Raw genomic sequence first — 17,470 nt, 5'->3', positions numbered from 1 at the left:
GCCTGTCAATCACAAGGATGACGTTTTTGTTTTTAAGACCCTCAACATGAGCGGTACATTCTTGCAGTCATTTGGTAACACGAGGTCACTTTCCGAACATAAACATGTTGAGTTACGTTGACCCCTTGCTACCGAATGGCTTGTTTACTCATATAAAACCAAAAGCTTTATTTGCATCTTGAGTTCAAAGTCCTTAGAATAAGCTTTTATAAAAATAGAAATGCAGATTGATTATATCATAGTAAACCCCACAAAGTCCCCTGGCCTGCATTGTCCTGCAGCTGACAATTGCTTTGGACTCCCAGAGGAAACGCAGTAGGAATAGAGCAGCCTTATATAGGCAGATCTCACTGGCTGCCAAAGCTGAGGGCTCTTATCATACACAAGCATGCATGCTCGCTCCCTAGCACATACTCACATACACACACACATACACACACACACACACACACACACACACACACACACACACACGCGGGATCAGTAATTTCATTTGTTTTCATCGTTATAAGGAGTGCTGTTTTGATCAACTTTACTCCTAGAAATACTTATCTCTGAAAATAAGTACCATTATTGTTTCTGCCATAAAAAAAAATCACAGTTAAGTAGAAATCAAATTAACCTGGAGGAGTGAGAACTAACATCTATAATTACCTGTGATACAACTAAATAAACCTTTATGTTTTTCACCTTCAACTTCCTTTCCCTCTTACATGTTTAACAAACATCCAACCCTGCATTCTATTGTGAATTAAAGCTTCCCCACTGTGTTCTCCCTCCATCAATCACAAATAAATTTCACATTACCACACATAATCGTCATAATGTACATGCCTACGTGGCTTAAGCTGAGCTATTTATTTCTTCTTCCACCCATCGTATTAATATCCAAGTGTTTCACTTTCTAACTTTCTTGCCAGAGGTAATATACAGCCTCAACCTAACAACCAAAATGAGCCTTTAAATTCATTTCAAAATATGATGGCACCTTGGGGAAAAATCTTAACATAGTCACATATGAATATTGAAATACTAAATGTAACTAATTTTTTTTTTAATTCCCAAAAGGGTACATCTGTGACAAAGTGTACCATTTCAAAATTAATTAGCAGCTAGTCCCACACACGTGCACGCAAACATACCATCATTTTACCTTCACTTTAGAAGACATTACATCTAATGCCTGGATACTTACTAAACAGATATCTCTACCTGACAAATTGTAACTTTGCTTTTACCTCAAAACTGTGTTGTTGTTTTTTTTTCTTTTGAGGATTTACATGATTGGGACTTGCCTCCTGTCGCCGGGCAAGTCCCTAAGGGAGTCCCGACAATGACAACATGTCAACAGAGCTGTGTCCCCACATAACTTCAAGAATACCTGGTACATGCACATGCAGCTGAGAAGCCTCGTGTGTGAGTTGCTGCCAGTCTTCTGTGAAGAAGCTGGTGATCCCAGTTGCCTTGGCATGGTCTGGATGTTCTGGACAGGGTGTGTACAGAGAGATCAAAGCGCAGGGTGTGGAAACACAGCAGAGGTTGCAAGACTCAGTCATGTGAGGAACTCCTTAGAGCGTGTGGGTAAACTGCTGGCGGTTGGAAAAGGATTTCCAAATGCTGAACACTAACAAAAACAACAATAATGTACCAACATGTTGAAGAAAAAAGCTGAAAGCGACATCTGAGTCCGACCTCAGCAACGACGCAAACCTTGAAATATAAATGAGGTTCCTTTAGATGTCAACCACACTTCCATGAAGTTTTGATTTCATGTAATTTTCCATACACATCTCATAAAGACAAATGTTGTCTACAGTCTGAATTCAGACAGGATTGGGGATGAGGCGGGGGGGGGGGGGGGTTCACAATTGCATGCCCATTGCCTCATGCTTTGCTATGTATAGTCCCTCTAAAATCCCGTTGTGGATCAGAGTGGCAGATTTATAGACGGACCACAGATGATGCTCAGTGAGATCAGTACCTCTTGCCTTTGTTTGCACCATTATCTTCTGCAGACATCATTTGACATCAGAAATAGAGGGAGGTACCACGGGGCAAGTGTAAATTACAATAATCGGTCAGTACCAGGGTGGTAATAGATGAGCTCTGCTTTAGAAGACTGTTGTCTGGGACATGTACAAAGGCTAAAGGTGTGTGTGTGTGTGTGTGTGTGTGTGTGTGTGTGTGTGTGCGTGTGTGCGTGTGCGTGCGTGTGCGTGTGGAGACATGAGTCAACCAATGAATCAGTTTGGAAAACTATCAAGTCTGCGGTTTCACACATTATTCACCAGCTGTTTGGATGCCCAATAAACTTTTCACTCACAACCTCCTTTTGTTCCTCTCTTCTTCTCTGATAATGTCAAAAAAGGAAAGATTTGCTGGAACAATTTCACAAACTATCTTACTTCTTGTGAGTTTTATTTTTTATATATAGTTTGTTTGTTTGTTTGTTTGTTTTTAACCCTGGACCTCAGTAGTAAGTCAGAGAAAAAGAACTTCGAGGTCATTTAACTTTTATGTACAACTATACAGCCACTTTAGTGGCCTCAAAGGGACGTCTATTTGCAAAAATCTTGGTTGCCAACAAAAGTGCTATAGTTTCAGGTATTTGTCCACCAACAGAGACAAAGAATTTGAGTTGCATATAGTTTCCTGCTGTTTCAAAATTACTAAATGTATGGGGCGATGTAACGATGGACTGACCCAAATATATAAAAATGAGCAAACTGAGACAAATTAGCAGCTGAATGCACATATCGGTTTATGAAAAAGTTCCTACAAAAAACTTCTGTTGATGGTAAAGAGCCCCTATGGCCCCAGGGGATGGTAAAAAATAAGTGCTCACTGTGAGCTGGATCTTCACCTTTTTTTCCAAACTGGTATGGAAAATTGCAATTAACTATTTGAAGTGCAGAGAAGCAAATAAACTGCTATGATATATCACTGCTATTAAAGCTACGTGAAACACCAGCTGCATGGGGACATGCTGTCCTAATCCAACCGGGGTATTACCGCACCCACATCCAAAAGGTTTTTAATTGTGAGGTGTCGACACAGACAGAAAGAGAGAGGGGCACACCAGTGGACACACAAGGGAGGGGGCAGTTATAAATATGGTTTTAAACACAGAGTCATGAAACTGTCTGCAGCTGAAGTGAACTGCCTCAGCTAAAAAATTTAAAGAAATATTAAATTTGTGACAAGGCGAAGTAATCTGAGCGATTTCATTGTTTATGCCACAAGAGTTCATCATGAAAAAGGCTCAATACCAGAAGAAGCCCCGAAACCCCCACTCCCACCACCTCCACCCTTCCGACACATACCCAGTCATACTGTTTTGATGTTTGACAGGTCTCTGTGGAAACTGAGCTTGGCTTTGTACAGCCATCTGGCCCGCTGGAGAAGTCGTGACATCATCTTCTGGATATTCCCACCAGTGTCAGCTCCAAGGAAGCAGAAACAGGAGAGCACTTGACCTCTAAGGACAGCTGTGTCACACACGCACGCACACACACAACTCCCCTCTACGTAGCTCTGCAACACTCACACTGCCATCAGCCAATCAAACGCACAGGTTGTAGACATACAGCTTATGTTGTTCTTCATTGGATGAAGGCAGATGAATAGCATGGAATTGATTGAATTCCCAGACGCTGATGGTAGATGGCAATTTCAATTTTAAAATATTTCATATAAAATACCGATATTTTCATTTTCAGCTTTTTAAATCTAAACAGTTCTTAACATATAGAAACAATCATTTCTGGCTTAGTTTGAAGCAAAGGCTGCTTTAAAATATGTCACTTCAACAAATGTCACTAATCTTGAAAAAAAAAACATTAAAGTATCAATAAAGTTCCCATAAGCAATTATGATTGCAAATCTAGCTCAATTTATCAATTTAATGAATTCATCACATGCGACAAGTGAGATTTTTGTGTAAGAGTTAGGGTGACCTCTAGTGGTCATGATGAGAAGCGCTTAAATCTCACCACTGAACTCTTGCATGACAGCAATACTTACAGTAAACATGAAAATAAAATTGGAAATGGAACAAGACAGATCGCTGAAACTGACATCTGATCAGGCCACACACACTTGGAATATTTTGTGGAAATTTAATTTGAGGTAGGAAGTCACAGAACCGGAGTCGCACAAGAGAACAACTGTAACATAAAAGGAATGTTGCCACTTCAGTTACATACAAACTGCAGCACTTAGAAGATTAAGGGACTTTAACGCACTGAACTTTTTAAAACTTATTCTAATCCCCATGTAAGACCCATTTGAATGCAAAATTAGCAATGCTTCTTTATTGAAAAACAGACAAACAAAAAATAAAAACTACTAAAAGCATAGCCTGGTGACTCGCTCAGGCGGTCGAGTGGTTAGAGCGTATATCAAATACGCAGCTGAACCCGGTTCAAATCCCAGCTGGAGGGGCTTTTGCTGCAGGTGACACCCCCCTCTCTCTCCCTTGTTTCCTGTCTGTCTACTGTTCAGTGAAGGCATCTATGCCAAGATAAGATTAAAAATATACATATAAAATGGTAACCAACGAAGGGTTCGGCTGGTCCCTTCAATCTCCAGTTCTGATCAAGCATCAAGATCAAAATACATTGTTTTGAATTATGCCCTTTTGCCTTTCTTCCTCAACATGTCGACGACAGTCGTGGACTTGCGCTTTTGACCTGGGAGGAAAACCAAAGACATATTAAGATTTTACGTCATCATGCAGCTACGTGGAGGAGAATCATCACAACAGAGCATATGAGCTCAGCACCTTGCTTTTTGCTGGGTGACTCAGTCGGGTTTGTGGATCTTTTGGCGTAAGCTAGCTTCATCCTCTGGATATTCTTCTTACTGATCACTTCATGCTGTACAATAGGATGCGGATAGTCTTTACCCACAATACATCCTGCTGCCTGCTGGATACTACGTGGAGCTTTCCAAGGCTCGTAGATGTACTGAGCCGGGAACTTCTTTAGAAGCGGAAGGTACTTCCTGCAAGGATAGCAAAGGTAAAAAAATTGACACACAATAAGTGATCATCTTTTAGCACCAACAATCTTACTTGATGTAGTCTCCATTTTTGTCTGTCTTCTTGCCAAAGGCCACGGGAGAGTAGACCCTGAAGAACTGGTGGAAGAAGGTACTCGCTGAGAGCCACTGCCAGTTCCCAGCATTCAGAGCCCAGTCCCCGTCCAATAATAGCTCCTCAAACACCTTCAAGAGCAGTGACCGTGATGTTAAAACAGGCTGGAAAAACCCTGTAGCTCATCAGCAGGAGCCACGTTTACCGCAGCAACATGCAGCTCAGTAACACACCTTCTGTCCTTCCTCCCAGTTGATCCAGAGGTCTCCCCGGGTGAGGAAACAAGCAACTGCATGTCTCGCCAGGTGATGGATCCACCCCTCTTGTCTCAGCTGAGTCATGATGGCATCGATGAAGGGGAAACCAGTCCGAGCCTTAAGGGAATTAAAGGATGGGTGAACTGGTATTATTTATTATTCAACCAATTCAATGACTTCTATGTAACAGCGATGACATCACGTGATTTATTTCCATTCAAAATAGTATGTAAAAGACTCGATACCTCTTTCCATGCAGCCAGGTAGTCAGGGTTAGTGTCCCAGTCCACCTGAGTACATACAGGGTTGCCCTCCATCTTGTCAAAGTTAGGGATGCCCACGCTGGCCGTGTAGAAGAACTCTCGCCACAGTAACTGGCCGTGCAGCGAAACTGGAGGATCGGAGTGCTTTTTCTGCAATACAAAAATATATATATTTTAGATCACCAGATGGGGGTAACACCACAGCTTTGGCATTATATCCCAAAAAAATGACTGTAGTTTTAACTTACCCCCTTGTAGACCTCAGTCAGCTTCCACCAGAAGTTGCGAGCAGACAGGCAGCCAAAGGTGAGGTACGGGCTGAGAACAGTGGTGCTGGGGCACAGAGAGTTGGGAGACATCTGGGGCTTCTCGAAGCTACACACCCATCCCTGAGTTAACAAATAAATAAATACACATCTCTGATAACTCTGGTCAAGCATCAGAGTATTCAACAAAACAGCATTAACAAGGAAATACCATCTATCTTGCTGACAGACAAACAGCACCAATCACGTCACACGTCAGCTTGGTGGAGGTAAGCATGGAAAAGCACAAGGCATCCCTTCAAACTTTTAGTTTTGGAAAGTAGAATTCTACTCCCTGCAGGTTTCAGGGTGATACCTAAAATAACATTCCTACCCGCTGCCTCAGGGTCTTGACAGTTCTGTCATGCAAAAGAAGAGAGACTCGATAAGAATCTTAATTACTGTTCTACTCATATGTTCTTCCAGTCTCCTCAGAGCCTCCTGCTCTCCTCCAGGGAACAGCTCCTCTCCTAGCCCTGTGACATCATGGCCCAGCTCATCCAGCTGAGGGATCCCATATTCCTCTTCATGGTTTTTTGAATAAGGGGTCTTCACACCTTTGACAGAGGAGATATGTACGCTACTAATCACATGCTGAGGTTTATATCTTGGATTTTGTAAAGTTACTGTAATCCACAGTGATGGCATATATTCATGAAAATAATCTGTTGCCACTACCTGTCATGTTTTCCATGGTTGGAGGTGGGATTGGTCTCTTAGGGGGGCCCAGGGTCTTCACTACTGCCTGCATGCGGTTGTATGTGAGGGGAGCCTTCCCGTTATTCTCCTCAATTATCCTGTAAAGACATGACAGGAACTCAAACATGTTTGACTGACCCAATAATGGATGAAGAAATAAAAAGGAAAACTTGCATATGCAGCGTACCTGTCTATGTCGTAGAGCGTGTGGGAGACTTTATAAATGACTTCCACTCCATGTTCTTTGGCCAGCGTGGTCACACTTTGGTCACGGGAAAGGCTGTAGGGCTCCGAGTCATACTCATAGGTCAACTTTGTTATCTTCCACTTGATGAACAGTTTGGGGAACACATCCTCTGGCTTCCCCCTCACAACAAACAGCCTTTATGAAGAAAATATGACAGTCTAGAGCTTACAAGAACAAAGAATTTGACATATCAGAGAGTGAAGGTAGGGAGTGTACCTGGAGTTGAGTTTTTTCAGGCTACAGTCCAGGTCCGAGAGCGCTCCGATGAGGAACCTCCAGCGGTTAATGCCCACTTTTGTGCTGTTATGGAGGTGGGGCTCCAGGATGAACACAGGGTAGATCTCCTTGCTGTCCCTCAGAGCAGCCAGCAGTGCTGGGTTGTCATGCAGCCTGAGCCCCTTACGGAACCAGTGGATGCATGTTTGAGCCATGTTGGTGACCTGAGAACACAGGAGAGCCATACCGGTCACAGGTGTAAAACCTACAGCAGCCTATCCTCGCCTTCCTAAAACTGGAGACAAAACATCATAAGGAGTTGATTCAGACAAAAAAGGTCAAAAAATGACTTAGGCAATTATTCTAAAAATTACGAAACTGAGTTTATAACTACTTTTTTATATCCATTATACGCCTACTCAAGCACCTGGTCCACAGTGGAATCAAAAAATGGTCACATTCACGCTCACACACATGCGCGCGCGCACACACACACACACACACACACACACACCAACTTAAGTAGAAAAAAACACCCTTTCGTGAATGAGGAAACAAAAAAAACTGTTATTCAATTTTTCAATAGAAAAGTTGTGATTTGGCGCTATAAAAATAAAATAAAATAGTAAAATAAAATAAAAAGGACTCATTCCTGAGATACTTTGATTTTTTCTTTCACCCATCCACTCTTCACCCTGACAAGAATTACAACTTTACTAATAAAAGTATTACTTCGTGTTTTTTTTTTAATCGAAGCGTTGAAAAACACGTTCATTATATTTCAATAAAATAGCATTCGAATCGGTGGAAGTGGTGGAAAGGAGCGCAGAAAAATCCCGAGCGTCGCTTCACGTGCCGTTAGTTGTTGTTTATTTTCCTCAAAGTGTAAACATAAACACCTTCAGTGCACCAGCACGGCGACGACGCGCCAGCAAAGACATGCTGCCTGCTCAATGCAACCATAATTTTACCTTTATTGAAGCAACGCTGCAAAATCCTCGGTCCACACGAAGCTGGCGGGAGAGTGTGTTTGGTAACACACACGTTGGCTGTTACCAAACAGGAAGCGATGCTGTTACGTCACTAAGCACATCAGTCAATCGGAGGAGAGGGGAGGGCAACTCCTGCAGCCTCTCTTGTAACTATCGCAGATGTGACTTATCGCCGAGTCCACCAGATGTCGCGATAGAATCGACATCGGGGAGCTCTGCATTACAACTGCAAGATTTGTGTGGTTTGGATCAAGAAATCGGATCATGGTTTTTGTTCCATGTTGCGGTGTTTATCTGGAACGATTAATTTGACATAATGACGTGTTGTAATTGAATTAGCTCTTTTTATTGATCTAAATATTGAGACCACGGTTGTGCGACAAGTGCAAACTCAAACCTGTAACACACATCTTTAGTGAGTCTCATTTCAAGATGTGCAACAACACATTCGGCGTTATACAACAAATGCAGAAGGTAAATCTAAAGTTTTACAGCCGCTGAGTTCTTGTTTCAGTAAACAGGTTCTCTATCACCTCCAGGTTGATCATCCCGGAAACCCGAGCGGAGAGCAGACGCGTTTTCTCCGCAGACCAAGAAAGTCGTGTTGAAAGCCCAAGACACAGCTGTGTGCCAAATGTACACTCGCTCAAAACACATCAGTACATGGTTGGTCCCCTTGATCAAATAAGTGTGACTACTCCGCAGCAACAGAACCGGAGCCGCAGGGCATAATAATCGGAGCAGTGCCATGTCGTGCACTGGTGTTATGACCTCATTAACACAAGGCGCCCCATGTGGTGAACACTGGCTCATAATTTTTCTCTTATTAACACAATAAACTAATACAGACGGTGGTTTATATTCAACCCATATTCAGGAATAAAACCCAACAGTGAATTATAAGTCGTATTTTCTATGCAGCGGTCAGGAAGAAGTTGTGCTGATTCTCAGGAGGCCCCGAAAATGAGAAAACGTGAATGCAAATGAGACTGGAGCTGGAAAAATCTTACGTTTATGAAGTCCTGCAGAGGCATTTTCCGTGTCTGGATTACTTACCTGGATGTAACTCCGGGTGTAGGGATTAATGTGGAGCCAACCAACGGTCTCACAGGAAGCGAACAGGCTTGTAAAAAAACAAAGAAAAGAGACAATTAGAACTTACTTCTCACTTCTGTACGCTTCATGGATACTTGTGCATCTATACGTATGCACTGCACTTATTTCACCCACTTCTTAAACAAGCATGTTCTCAAGCCTGATGATTCCAGGCAGATGAAGATCTTCATGTCATGAAAGAGTGAGGCTCCTGACAAAGTCAGTCCTCATCCTGGGAAAACTTCTGGAACTCCTGGTCTGATGGGCCACCACATCCTGCACGCGCAAAAATTTAGCTGCTTTAAGAGGTGGTGGTGGTGGGGGGGGGGGGGGATAACGTAATTTATCTTTGGATATTGAGATGTGACTCTCTGTTAGGCGGTGGTACCATGCTTATGCAAATACATTTACATTTGAATCAGGTGCAGTTTCCAGCTAAATCTACATGGCTCTAAAAGCAGTTTATTGCGTCATGTAGCTTTATGATATTTATTAAATTCACAACCAGTGCCTATTGGGGTTTATTGCCCATTTCTTCAGCAGAAGCGCCTGACTGCTGTCCGAAACTACAAGTCCCGGTGTTATTATTATACTTACCCATGTGGCTGCAGTCACGACGTTTAACCACCCATCGGAATTTGGGCTCCTCCAGTTAATGAAAGCGTCACCTCAGTCGTCACGCTACTGGCTGGATGACGCGTCACTCAGCATCTTCAGCCCGCCCAGCAGCATCGAGAGCGGCATGGCAACGGTGCAGTGGAGGGGGGAGAAGGTGTGGTGGAGGGGGGGTGACAGTTTAACCGGACCGGCGAGAGGCAGCAGCAGCAGCAGCAGCACTGTTCCCGCTCCTCACTGTCTGGAGAAACGCGGCATGTGCTATCACGGCCAGTCAGCTCTCCAACTCTGACAAAAACATGCACCATCGCCGCCGCTCCACACGGTCGCTGCCGCTGACCAGGTGTTGGACCAAAGACCAGAGACGTCGTTAACGTGACGGCAGATTAACTTGTATGTATGCGCTGTGTGACCTTCCCCCCGGTCCCGTACGAAGACTACCAAGAAGATGCTGAGCCGACTGATGAGTAGCAGCATCAGGAGTCTGGACAGGGAATGCAACTGCACCGTGAGACTACTGGACGATTCGGAATACACCTGCACGATTCAGGTCAGTGGGAGCGTTTCCTGGCTCAGAGATCACCTTAGGGTGGAGGACGCGTAATGGGGTGGTGATCAGGTAACATGACATCCCTCCGAACACGTCACCTCTAATCTGCAGGCACCTTCCGTAAATCAGTCAGTGTAATTGTGCACATTGCCTTGGTGTGTTTATGATCTTGGGTCTGTAGATGCGTGCGCGCGCGCGTGTGTCCCGTCATAACTGCACGGTTTGCGTATATTGCGCAGCAAATTCAGGGCTATCAATCAGCACCATGTGCATTTACAACGCGGGTGATATGTAAAAAAAGATATACATATCTTTCCAGCGGCTTCATACATTCATCATCTTTGATGCATTTTTGAAATAATCCGCATAATCTCATTTTGAAGATATAATCTGATGCCAGTGCGGCCCTGAGGGGACCTTGGGATCCTTTGGCTATATGAGTATATGGCATAAGAGCTTTTTGTCTATAACCAGAGGAGGTTTCTGATCTCGTTAGTCAATTAGATCTTGTTGGATGTCCTCATTACACCATTGAAAAATAATTATAAAAAAAAAATATATATATATATATATATATGTATATATATATATATATATTGACTTATTTATCGGTATAAGAATTTTACTACTCACTAATATAGGTATTGGTATCAGCTCCAAAAATCTGTTTCAAAAACATGTCAGTATGACAACATTCCAGAGACGTAAAAGCTGAGTTTTATGAGGAAACAATCCAACTCCTGCAAAACATTATTGATCCCTCGGCTCCCTGAAGTTAAGAGGTGAATGGATTACATGATTACCGCGCATTAGATGGAGGCGAGTCAAGAGTTCTGTCGGTCTAAATGAACTTGGTGCTTGAAATTAGTCCCCAAAAAAGTGTGCACAAGAGTTGTACCGTGTACTGCATTGTGTACCTCTGTTCCATCGTCAAAGACAGTTGCTAGAGAGGGGCAGCAAAATCCGAAACCTTCTACCTCAGAAACATTTACTAAATTTCACTGATGGCAGTTTTTTTTTTTCTTTAAAATGGCACTTTAAAGTAGTTTCAGCGTATTTGGTCCAATTCTTTGGACTTCCTTTCCTTTTTCTCTTGTCTTTGGCGTTAGCTGGTCTGGTTGTTGTTGCTTGTTGCTGATGCAGAGGAAGAGAAACACTGATTATGCTCACTTTTTGAGGCTGCAGCATGTTTTTCTGTTTTAAAGGATGGTCAAATTTGGCACAAATGTGTTTTGGTTCCTGTAGTTAGGCTGTTCAGTAGAGCTGTGCAATAAAAACCATCCATCCATTTTCTACCTCTTATCCTGTTAAGGGTCAAGGGGGGCTGGAGCCTGTCCCAGCAGCCTTCAGGTGAGAGGCGGGGTTCACCCTGGACAGGTCACCAGTCCATCGCAGGGCCAACACATAGAGACAGACAACCATTCACTCTCACATTCATACCTACGGTCAATTTAGAGTATCAATAAAAACGATACAGCAGTATATTTCAATATGTCTTTGACACGATATATAATAGTATCCCAGCCCTAAGGGATACTGCAGTATACTGTTATATATTGTAATGTTTCAAATATACGATGATGTTTTTTTCTTGAAAATACATCAGAATAAAAATGGGGTCATTTTATAATTCGGCTTTAGATTTTTACATGTCAATAAACACACAACGGTAGGTGACGCAAATGACCTGTGACACGAATGTGCCCCAGGACTGACGCGGCCCTCCCCTCATCTAGCATACAGAGTCAGGAGGCTGTATCACCGTCCTGAGGAGAAGTTATGATGCGAACTTCAAGCTCAGGGTGATAAATGCAGCTGAGTCATCAAACAACTCTCATGCAGCCAAGACACAAGAGCAGTCAGAGGAAAGATTACGACGGTCGCTTGCAACTACGGTTTCTGCCCAGAGACTTTAGCCTCCTTGCTTGCACGACTGCCTCCTACGCCGGTGATCGTAGTTTCAAATACGGTGGTGGGCAATGTTTATATGACGAAGATTACATAGTTAATGGTAGTATTCCAGTTGATGTTACAGCATTTACATTTTTTGTGTTCAATAATGATATGCAGCTTTGCAAATACTGTTCTGGTAAATTGGAATAGAAATATTTAATTGAAATGTTTACACTCTCTGACTGTAGTCGCATCGGTATAAAGTGATATACATCTTATTGGACACCCCAAGAAAACTCAAGTTGCACTGTATTTCCAGCTGTATTTTGAAAATATCAGAAAATTATTCGGAGTATCACAATATTTATCGTATCCTATGACAATATATCGTGACGAAATGACCCACGCATCACGAGGTGCTTGCAATAGCCAGCCCTGTTGTTCAGTGAACAGTTTTATGTAAGTCTTTCATGTTCTCTGGTAAAACAAATTAATTCAGCACATTAAACTTTGTCCTCTGCAGAGTTGTTTGAAGCATTGCTCTTTATTCTTTGTACTTTGAATCATCTCAAAAATCAATGGTATATTGACTGGAATGAAGGTGAGACATGACTTGAGTTGGTGAGCAGGCCTTGTGTTTATGAGTGAGAGAGTGGAGGAGTGAGAGCAAATGATTAATGTGTAGTGCCTCCTTTGTAAATCAGAAAGGTCTTTTGTGTGGTTGCATCATTGAGATGTTTGTGCATCGTCTAACTGGTCGTTTGAGTTTTTCTGGGGTTGTTTGGCCCTCAGAAGTATTCAATTGCCGCTGAATTAGAGATGACAGCACACAAAGACCGTCACCACCTGCTAGTTTCCAGGATCTGACAGCAAAGGCAAAGCAAGCCTTTCAGTGTCTAGCAACTTAAAGTGGCAGTGCTCTGGGTAGAGATGAAGTGGTGATTTCTGCGTCAGACCATGGTTTTACCATGCACATCCTCATCCTGTCTCTGACTAAATAATAAATATCGACCAGCACGTGGGAGGGCTGTGATTGCTGTTTATGGGATTTCATACTTGTAATTGTATTCCTGCTCTACCAGATTATTTTTCATTTGGCTGTTGAGCTCTGTTATTAGCTTTCAGTCAATTCCATATCAACAGGACAAAAAAAACAAAAAACAAATTTAATTCATGGAAGTTTTGTTAGAAAACATCGAACTTATTAACTTAGTCTTTCTTCGCATCTTTGTTCAAGGTGTTTATTTGTTTTTGGGTTTTTTTGGCAAATCCTGTGTTTTTCCTTCAGCCTGTTCTGACCCCGGAAGACATGGTTCTCCAACTGTTTTCTGATGAGATGTGTTTATTAAAGTACAGCCAGCACTTGTCCTACTGTGACGTCAGAGCAGCTCCTTCACCCAGTCAAGATTCAAAGCGTTGGGCTGTCGAGATCTGCTGATCCCACGCTTTTAGCAATTGAACGCACAGCAGGGACAGAATACTTAATGTCTAGAGGAGATTCTATTGAGAAGGATTAGCTCTCTCGTGGCAAATTTCATTATTCCCACCAAGGGAAATCATAAAATGTGCCATTATTGCACACTTTGGTGCTCTTGATGAAGCCCAACTGGCCCAAATGGAAATACAAATTAAATCATTAGCTCAATTTATTGTTTACAACAACATCAGTACTTGTTTACTGGTGTCACATGTAGAGAGTGATACGTTTGACACAAATAATCAGTGATGCTAACCCCGATGAGGGCATCGTTTATCAGCTGCTTAAAGGACATTACAGTCACCTTACTGAAGCATGAAAATAACGTTGGCTCACTGAAAATGAGAGCGGATGGCTGCTGTCCTTTTCCTGCATACCTTGGAGATGTGTTCTAGAATAAAAGATCCTCGTGGGGCTTACTGGTCACCCCCCTCTATTTAGTTCAATTAGTCCATGCCTGGAACTGCCGCTGTTACACTGAAATCACATCATAGGGGAATAATGATGGATATGACCTTCATAAATGGAGAGTATAGAGCTGTAAATGGTACGTGTGGAGTGGGAAATGGCAGAGAAGTATTTATTGGGCTGCCAGGACAGAAAAGATAAAGCAAACTATTTTCTAAAAATGAGGACATGCAGACTCCAGACATTTTGAGGGTCAGCCTATTTAGATTCCGCTGCCATCAATCACTCACCTCACCTACAGTGTGTCTGTCCCTCTCCCCCACTGATTCTTGATGAACACCATCTACATCAAATCCATGGAAGCGGGAGTTGGGGTTTTCAAGTTCCACTCCTGTGTATAACCCTAAACCGTTTTGATTTGATGCAAATACCAGCATTAGTCATGATAACCCATTCCTGCTTATCAAAAAAGCAACCTACATCAGCAAAGTGCAGAGGAATTCACGGTGCTAAATCCAATCCAATCCAATGTGTTCAGTAATAGCGTAGTAATGGTGGCTAATGTGACAGGTGACTGATATCACATTGTGTTTGATTGTTTATAACCAGAATAAGTGGGTGCTGGTGTGAAATGGCAACATTACGAGATCTGATTTCAGTACATACACGCATGCTGTGGCTCTACTCTAGACTTCGTGACATGCTACAAATACTTTGGTCTCTGGCTGGACTCATCCCTCACATTCAAAACCCACATTAAACATCTCCAGTCAAAAGTCAAAGCCCGCCTGAGCGTCCTCTACCGGAATAAGGCATCCCTCACCCGCTCAGCCAGACACACCCTTGTCAAAACGACATCCCGCCAATTTTGGATTTCGGTGACACCATTTACAGAATGGCTTCTCAAACCACCCTCAGTAAATTTGACACTCTCTGCCATTCGATTCGCCACGGGCGCCCCTTTGTCAACCCACCACTGCGACCTGTACAAAATGGTAGACTGGACATCACTCCACACCAGACGACTTCACCATTGGTACCATCTCATATACAGAACCTTACTTGGAAAAACGCCTCCCTATCTCTCGTCACTTTTGCACCTTTCCTGCTCCGGACTCAACCTCAGATCCAGTAAACGCATCACATTCACCATCCCTAAATCCCGCATTACCTTTGGTCGCAAGGCCTTCAGGTTTGCTGCACCGTCTGACTGGAACGCCTCACAATCAATCATTAAACTCACTGATACGATACCACTTACTGTTTTTCCTTCACCAACCTCTTCTTGACCAATGCACCTGCTGAACTCTTCTCCTTAATCATTCATTCCACTGACACTGTATTTCATGTGATGTTGCTGTTAACTATTGCTTTATATAGATGTACAACTTCGTGACACCTTTTTCTTTATACACTGTGCTGTGATTGTATAATACATACCCTGTTTTTATTAAGGTTATTAAAAAAAAAATGTTGTGTTTGTTTACCAGAGGTTCCACGTGGGAATTTTCTGGTTGACGTGACAATTCCTGTCTCTTCTCACCTTCTGTCTCTGCTCACGTGTAAACCGTGTTTTATAATCAAATTCCAATTTAAACTGTTATTGATGTTATGTTGACACTTTGTAGAAAAATAAGTACACCAGCCTGGTCTGATGCTTCACTTGATAATTTTACGTTTGAACAGTAAGCCCAGTGGAAACATGTGGGAACTCATGTTTATTTATTGTTTTTGTCCTTTGGAGATCATTTAGCATTCCAGGGTATTCACATTCATCTCACACTCACAGCCATCTCTTGAAGCATCAGCCCGTGATTGATGCGCTGCACAGTTTGTAAGAGGGTTAATTGGTGAGGAACCCAGTAGAGGGCTAACAGGTTTACTATTAGAATGTGCTGTGGAGATGGTGAGGTGCTCTGGGACAAAGACAGTTCTGAGTGAGTCCTTTATGGGCACTGGGGACATTTAATGTTGGTGGTAATTAAAATAGTTGTCTGACAATCTTGAAAACAAAAGTATGAGCCAGAATTTTGAAGACACCATCCGCAGCACCACAATAAAGAGAGCTACCTCCGACTGCTCCCTTCTGGCTATGGCCTGGCAGTACTCATGGTGCTGGCGATGGGTTTTCTCTGGACCATCCAACTGTTCATTGAAGCTGGTTGGTGACCTCGTTTGTTCTCTGTGCCGATGGACTGAACAATCAGAGCACTGAGGCGTCTGCAAGGTGCGCTAATGGCTAGATCAGGTAACCCGTGTATTTAATTAGGTGTTTTGAGCTTCAGTTTTAGCCTGTTTATGACATCACATCCACATCTGACATCACAAACAGAAACCCCACACTTTGATATCGTGTTAGAATTAACGCACACAAGCTTGTCAGCATGTATGTTGTTGAATATATAGCCTGGACCAACCGTTTTATGTGGGTCTGAGACTGGAAGTGGGCCACTTGTTTCCACGTTGACAAGTAGCCCAAACTGGCAAGTCACTCTTGGCCCCAGTGGTGTCTCTGTAGCTCTGACCTGGTGACATTTTGATCTTGCCATAACCTCCTTAGCACAAAATGAAAGATTCAGCTTTACATTTGGCAACAAGCAGACAGGAACAGCCAGGTGAACAAACACAGACTTTGCAGACCTGCAGGATATGAGCAGTACAAAGGAAAGAAATCCTTACTGGGCAAAAAGGATGATCCTGCTGAAGCCAAAGGGAAAACACTGATTTATTCACCAGGTAGGCAGATAAAAAAGGTTTTAGATCAAATGCTGAAGTGTACAAAGGGGTGGGTAAATGTATAACTGTCCACGTCATTGCCAGACCTTTACCATGAGCACATGTGTCCGACAAACATACTGAAACCTGAAATCCACAATTTTTTATGATTAAAAAGGAATGTATCACAGTTCAACAGAACATACTGTGTACAGCTCTTGAGGAAGTGCCAGACCTGCAGTTTGGGATTTAAAAAAAAATAAAATAAAAATTCCTGCCAAACACTGTCAACCATTTGCTCAACATCGCTGTGCCTTCCATAAACCGGAAGATGTATATCAGAGAGGAGGATTAATGATGGAAGAACATTGATCCGGAGAGACATACCTCATCACTGTGAGTGAGTGGTTCAATCACCTGGCACCGGCTCAGACCCTGCATAGCCCACTAATGAAATTAGGCGGGACTTCTGAAGCCAAATGCAGAACTCGGAAGGAGCTCGTCTTCTCTGACATTGAGGACGCATGAATGAAATCAGTGTTTGTTGAGTCTTTAGTGTTCTCTATACCTTGCTAACAATGATCTTCTGCCTGTGTTGCCTGTACCTCTTCGCAAACAATAAAATGTCTCAATTTTACACAAT

The 17,470-nt window shown here is 42.8% G+C and overlaps 2 protein-coding genes and 1 long non-coding RNA gene across 3 annotated transcripts in view; 1 reads left to right on the top strand and 2 right to left on the bottom strand.

Annotated features, from left to right (window-relative positions):
- Positions 1 to 3,820: 3,820 nt before the first annotated feature.
- Positions 3,821 to 8,205, bottom strand: cry5 (cryptochrome circadian regulator 5). The gene is made up of 11 exons (XM_086187412.1): positions 8,054 to 8,205; positions 7,083 to 7,306; positions 6,807 to 7,001; positions 6,599 to 6,717; positions 6,323 to 6,477; positions 5,864 to 6,004; positions 5,598 to 5,765; positions 5,329 to 5,469; positions 5,075 to 5,226; positions 4,784 to 5,004; positions 3,821 to 4,691 (listed from the first exon to the last, which is right to left on the bottom strand). The coding sequence occupies exons 2-11, from the start codon at positions 7,295 to 7,297 to the stop codon at positions 4,630 to 4,632; spliced, it is 1,569 nt and encodes a 522-aa protein (XP_086043538.1). The 5' UTR covers positions 7,298 to 7,306; positions 8,054 to 8,205; the 3' UTR covers positions 3,821 to 4,629.
- A 923-nt stretch (positions 8,206 to 9,128) lies between these two features.
- LOC147269582 (uncharacterized) lies at positions 9,129 to 9,842 on the bottom strand. Its single transcript, XR_015111475.1, has 3 exons — positions 9,767 to 9,842; positions 9,305 to 9,445; positions 9,129 to 9,197 (listed from the first exon to the last, which is right to left on the bottom strand). It is a non-coding gene; the product is annotated as an uncharacterized LOC147269582 (long non-coding RNA).
- Positions 9,843 to 9,983: 141 nt separating this feature from the next.
- The window catches only part of LOC147269581 (FERM domain-containing protein 5-like), a 64,293-nt gene continuing 56,806 nt past the window's right edge, over positions 9,984 to 17,470 (top strand). The window contains exon 1 of the mRNA XM_086187363.1: positions 9,984 to 10,334. Within this exon, the coding sequence (XP_086043489.1) occupies positions 10,233 to 10,334 (102 nt within the window). The 5' untranslated portion in view covers positions 9,984 to 10,232. The remainder of the gene's footprint in view (positions 10,335 to 17,470) is intronic.

The sequence above is a fragment of the Aulostomus chinensis genome, chromosome 2, assembly GCF_037954235.1.
Source record: "Aulostomus chinensis isolate RoL2024-O1b breed Wild chromosome 2, RoL_Achi_v1.0, whole genome shotgun sequence".
Lineage (NCBI taxonomy): Eukaryota > Metazoa > Chordata > Actinopteri > Syngnathiformes > Aulostomidae > Aulostomus > Aulostomus chinensis.
The sequence above is the reverse complement of the archived record's forward strand: the minus strand, read 5'-3'. Positions and strand labels throughout refer to the sequence as shown.

Coding starts and splice junctions, on each gene's coding strand:
- cry5 (XM_086187412.1), bottom strand. CDS start 7,297: ATGGCTCAAACATGCATCCACTGGTTCCGTAAGGGGCTCAGGCTGCAT. Junction 7,002..7,082: donor CTGAAAAAACTCAACTCCAG/GTACACTCCCTA, acceptor TTCTTCATAAAG/GCTGTTTGTTGTGAGGGGGA. Junction 6,478..6,598: donor AACCATGGAAAACATGACAG/GTAGTGGCAACA, acceptor CCTCTGTCAAAG/GTGTGAAGACCCCTTATTCA.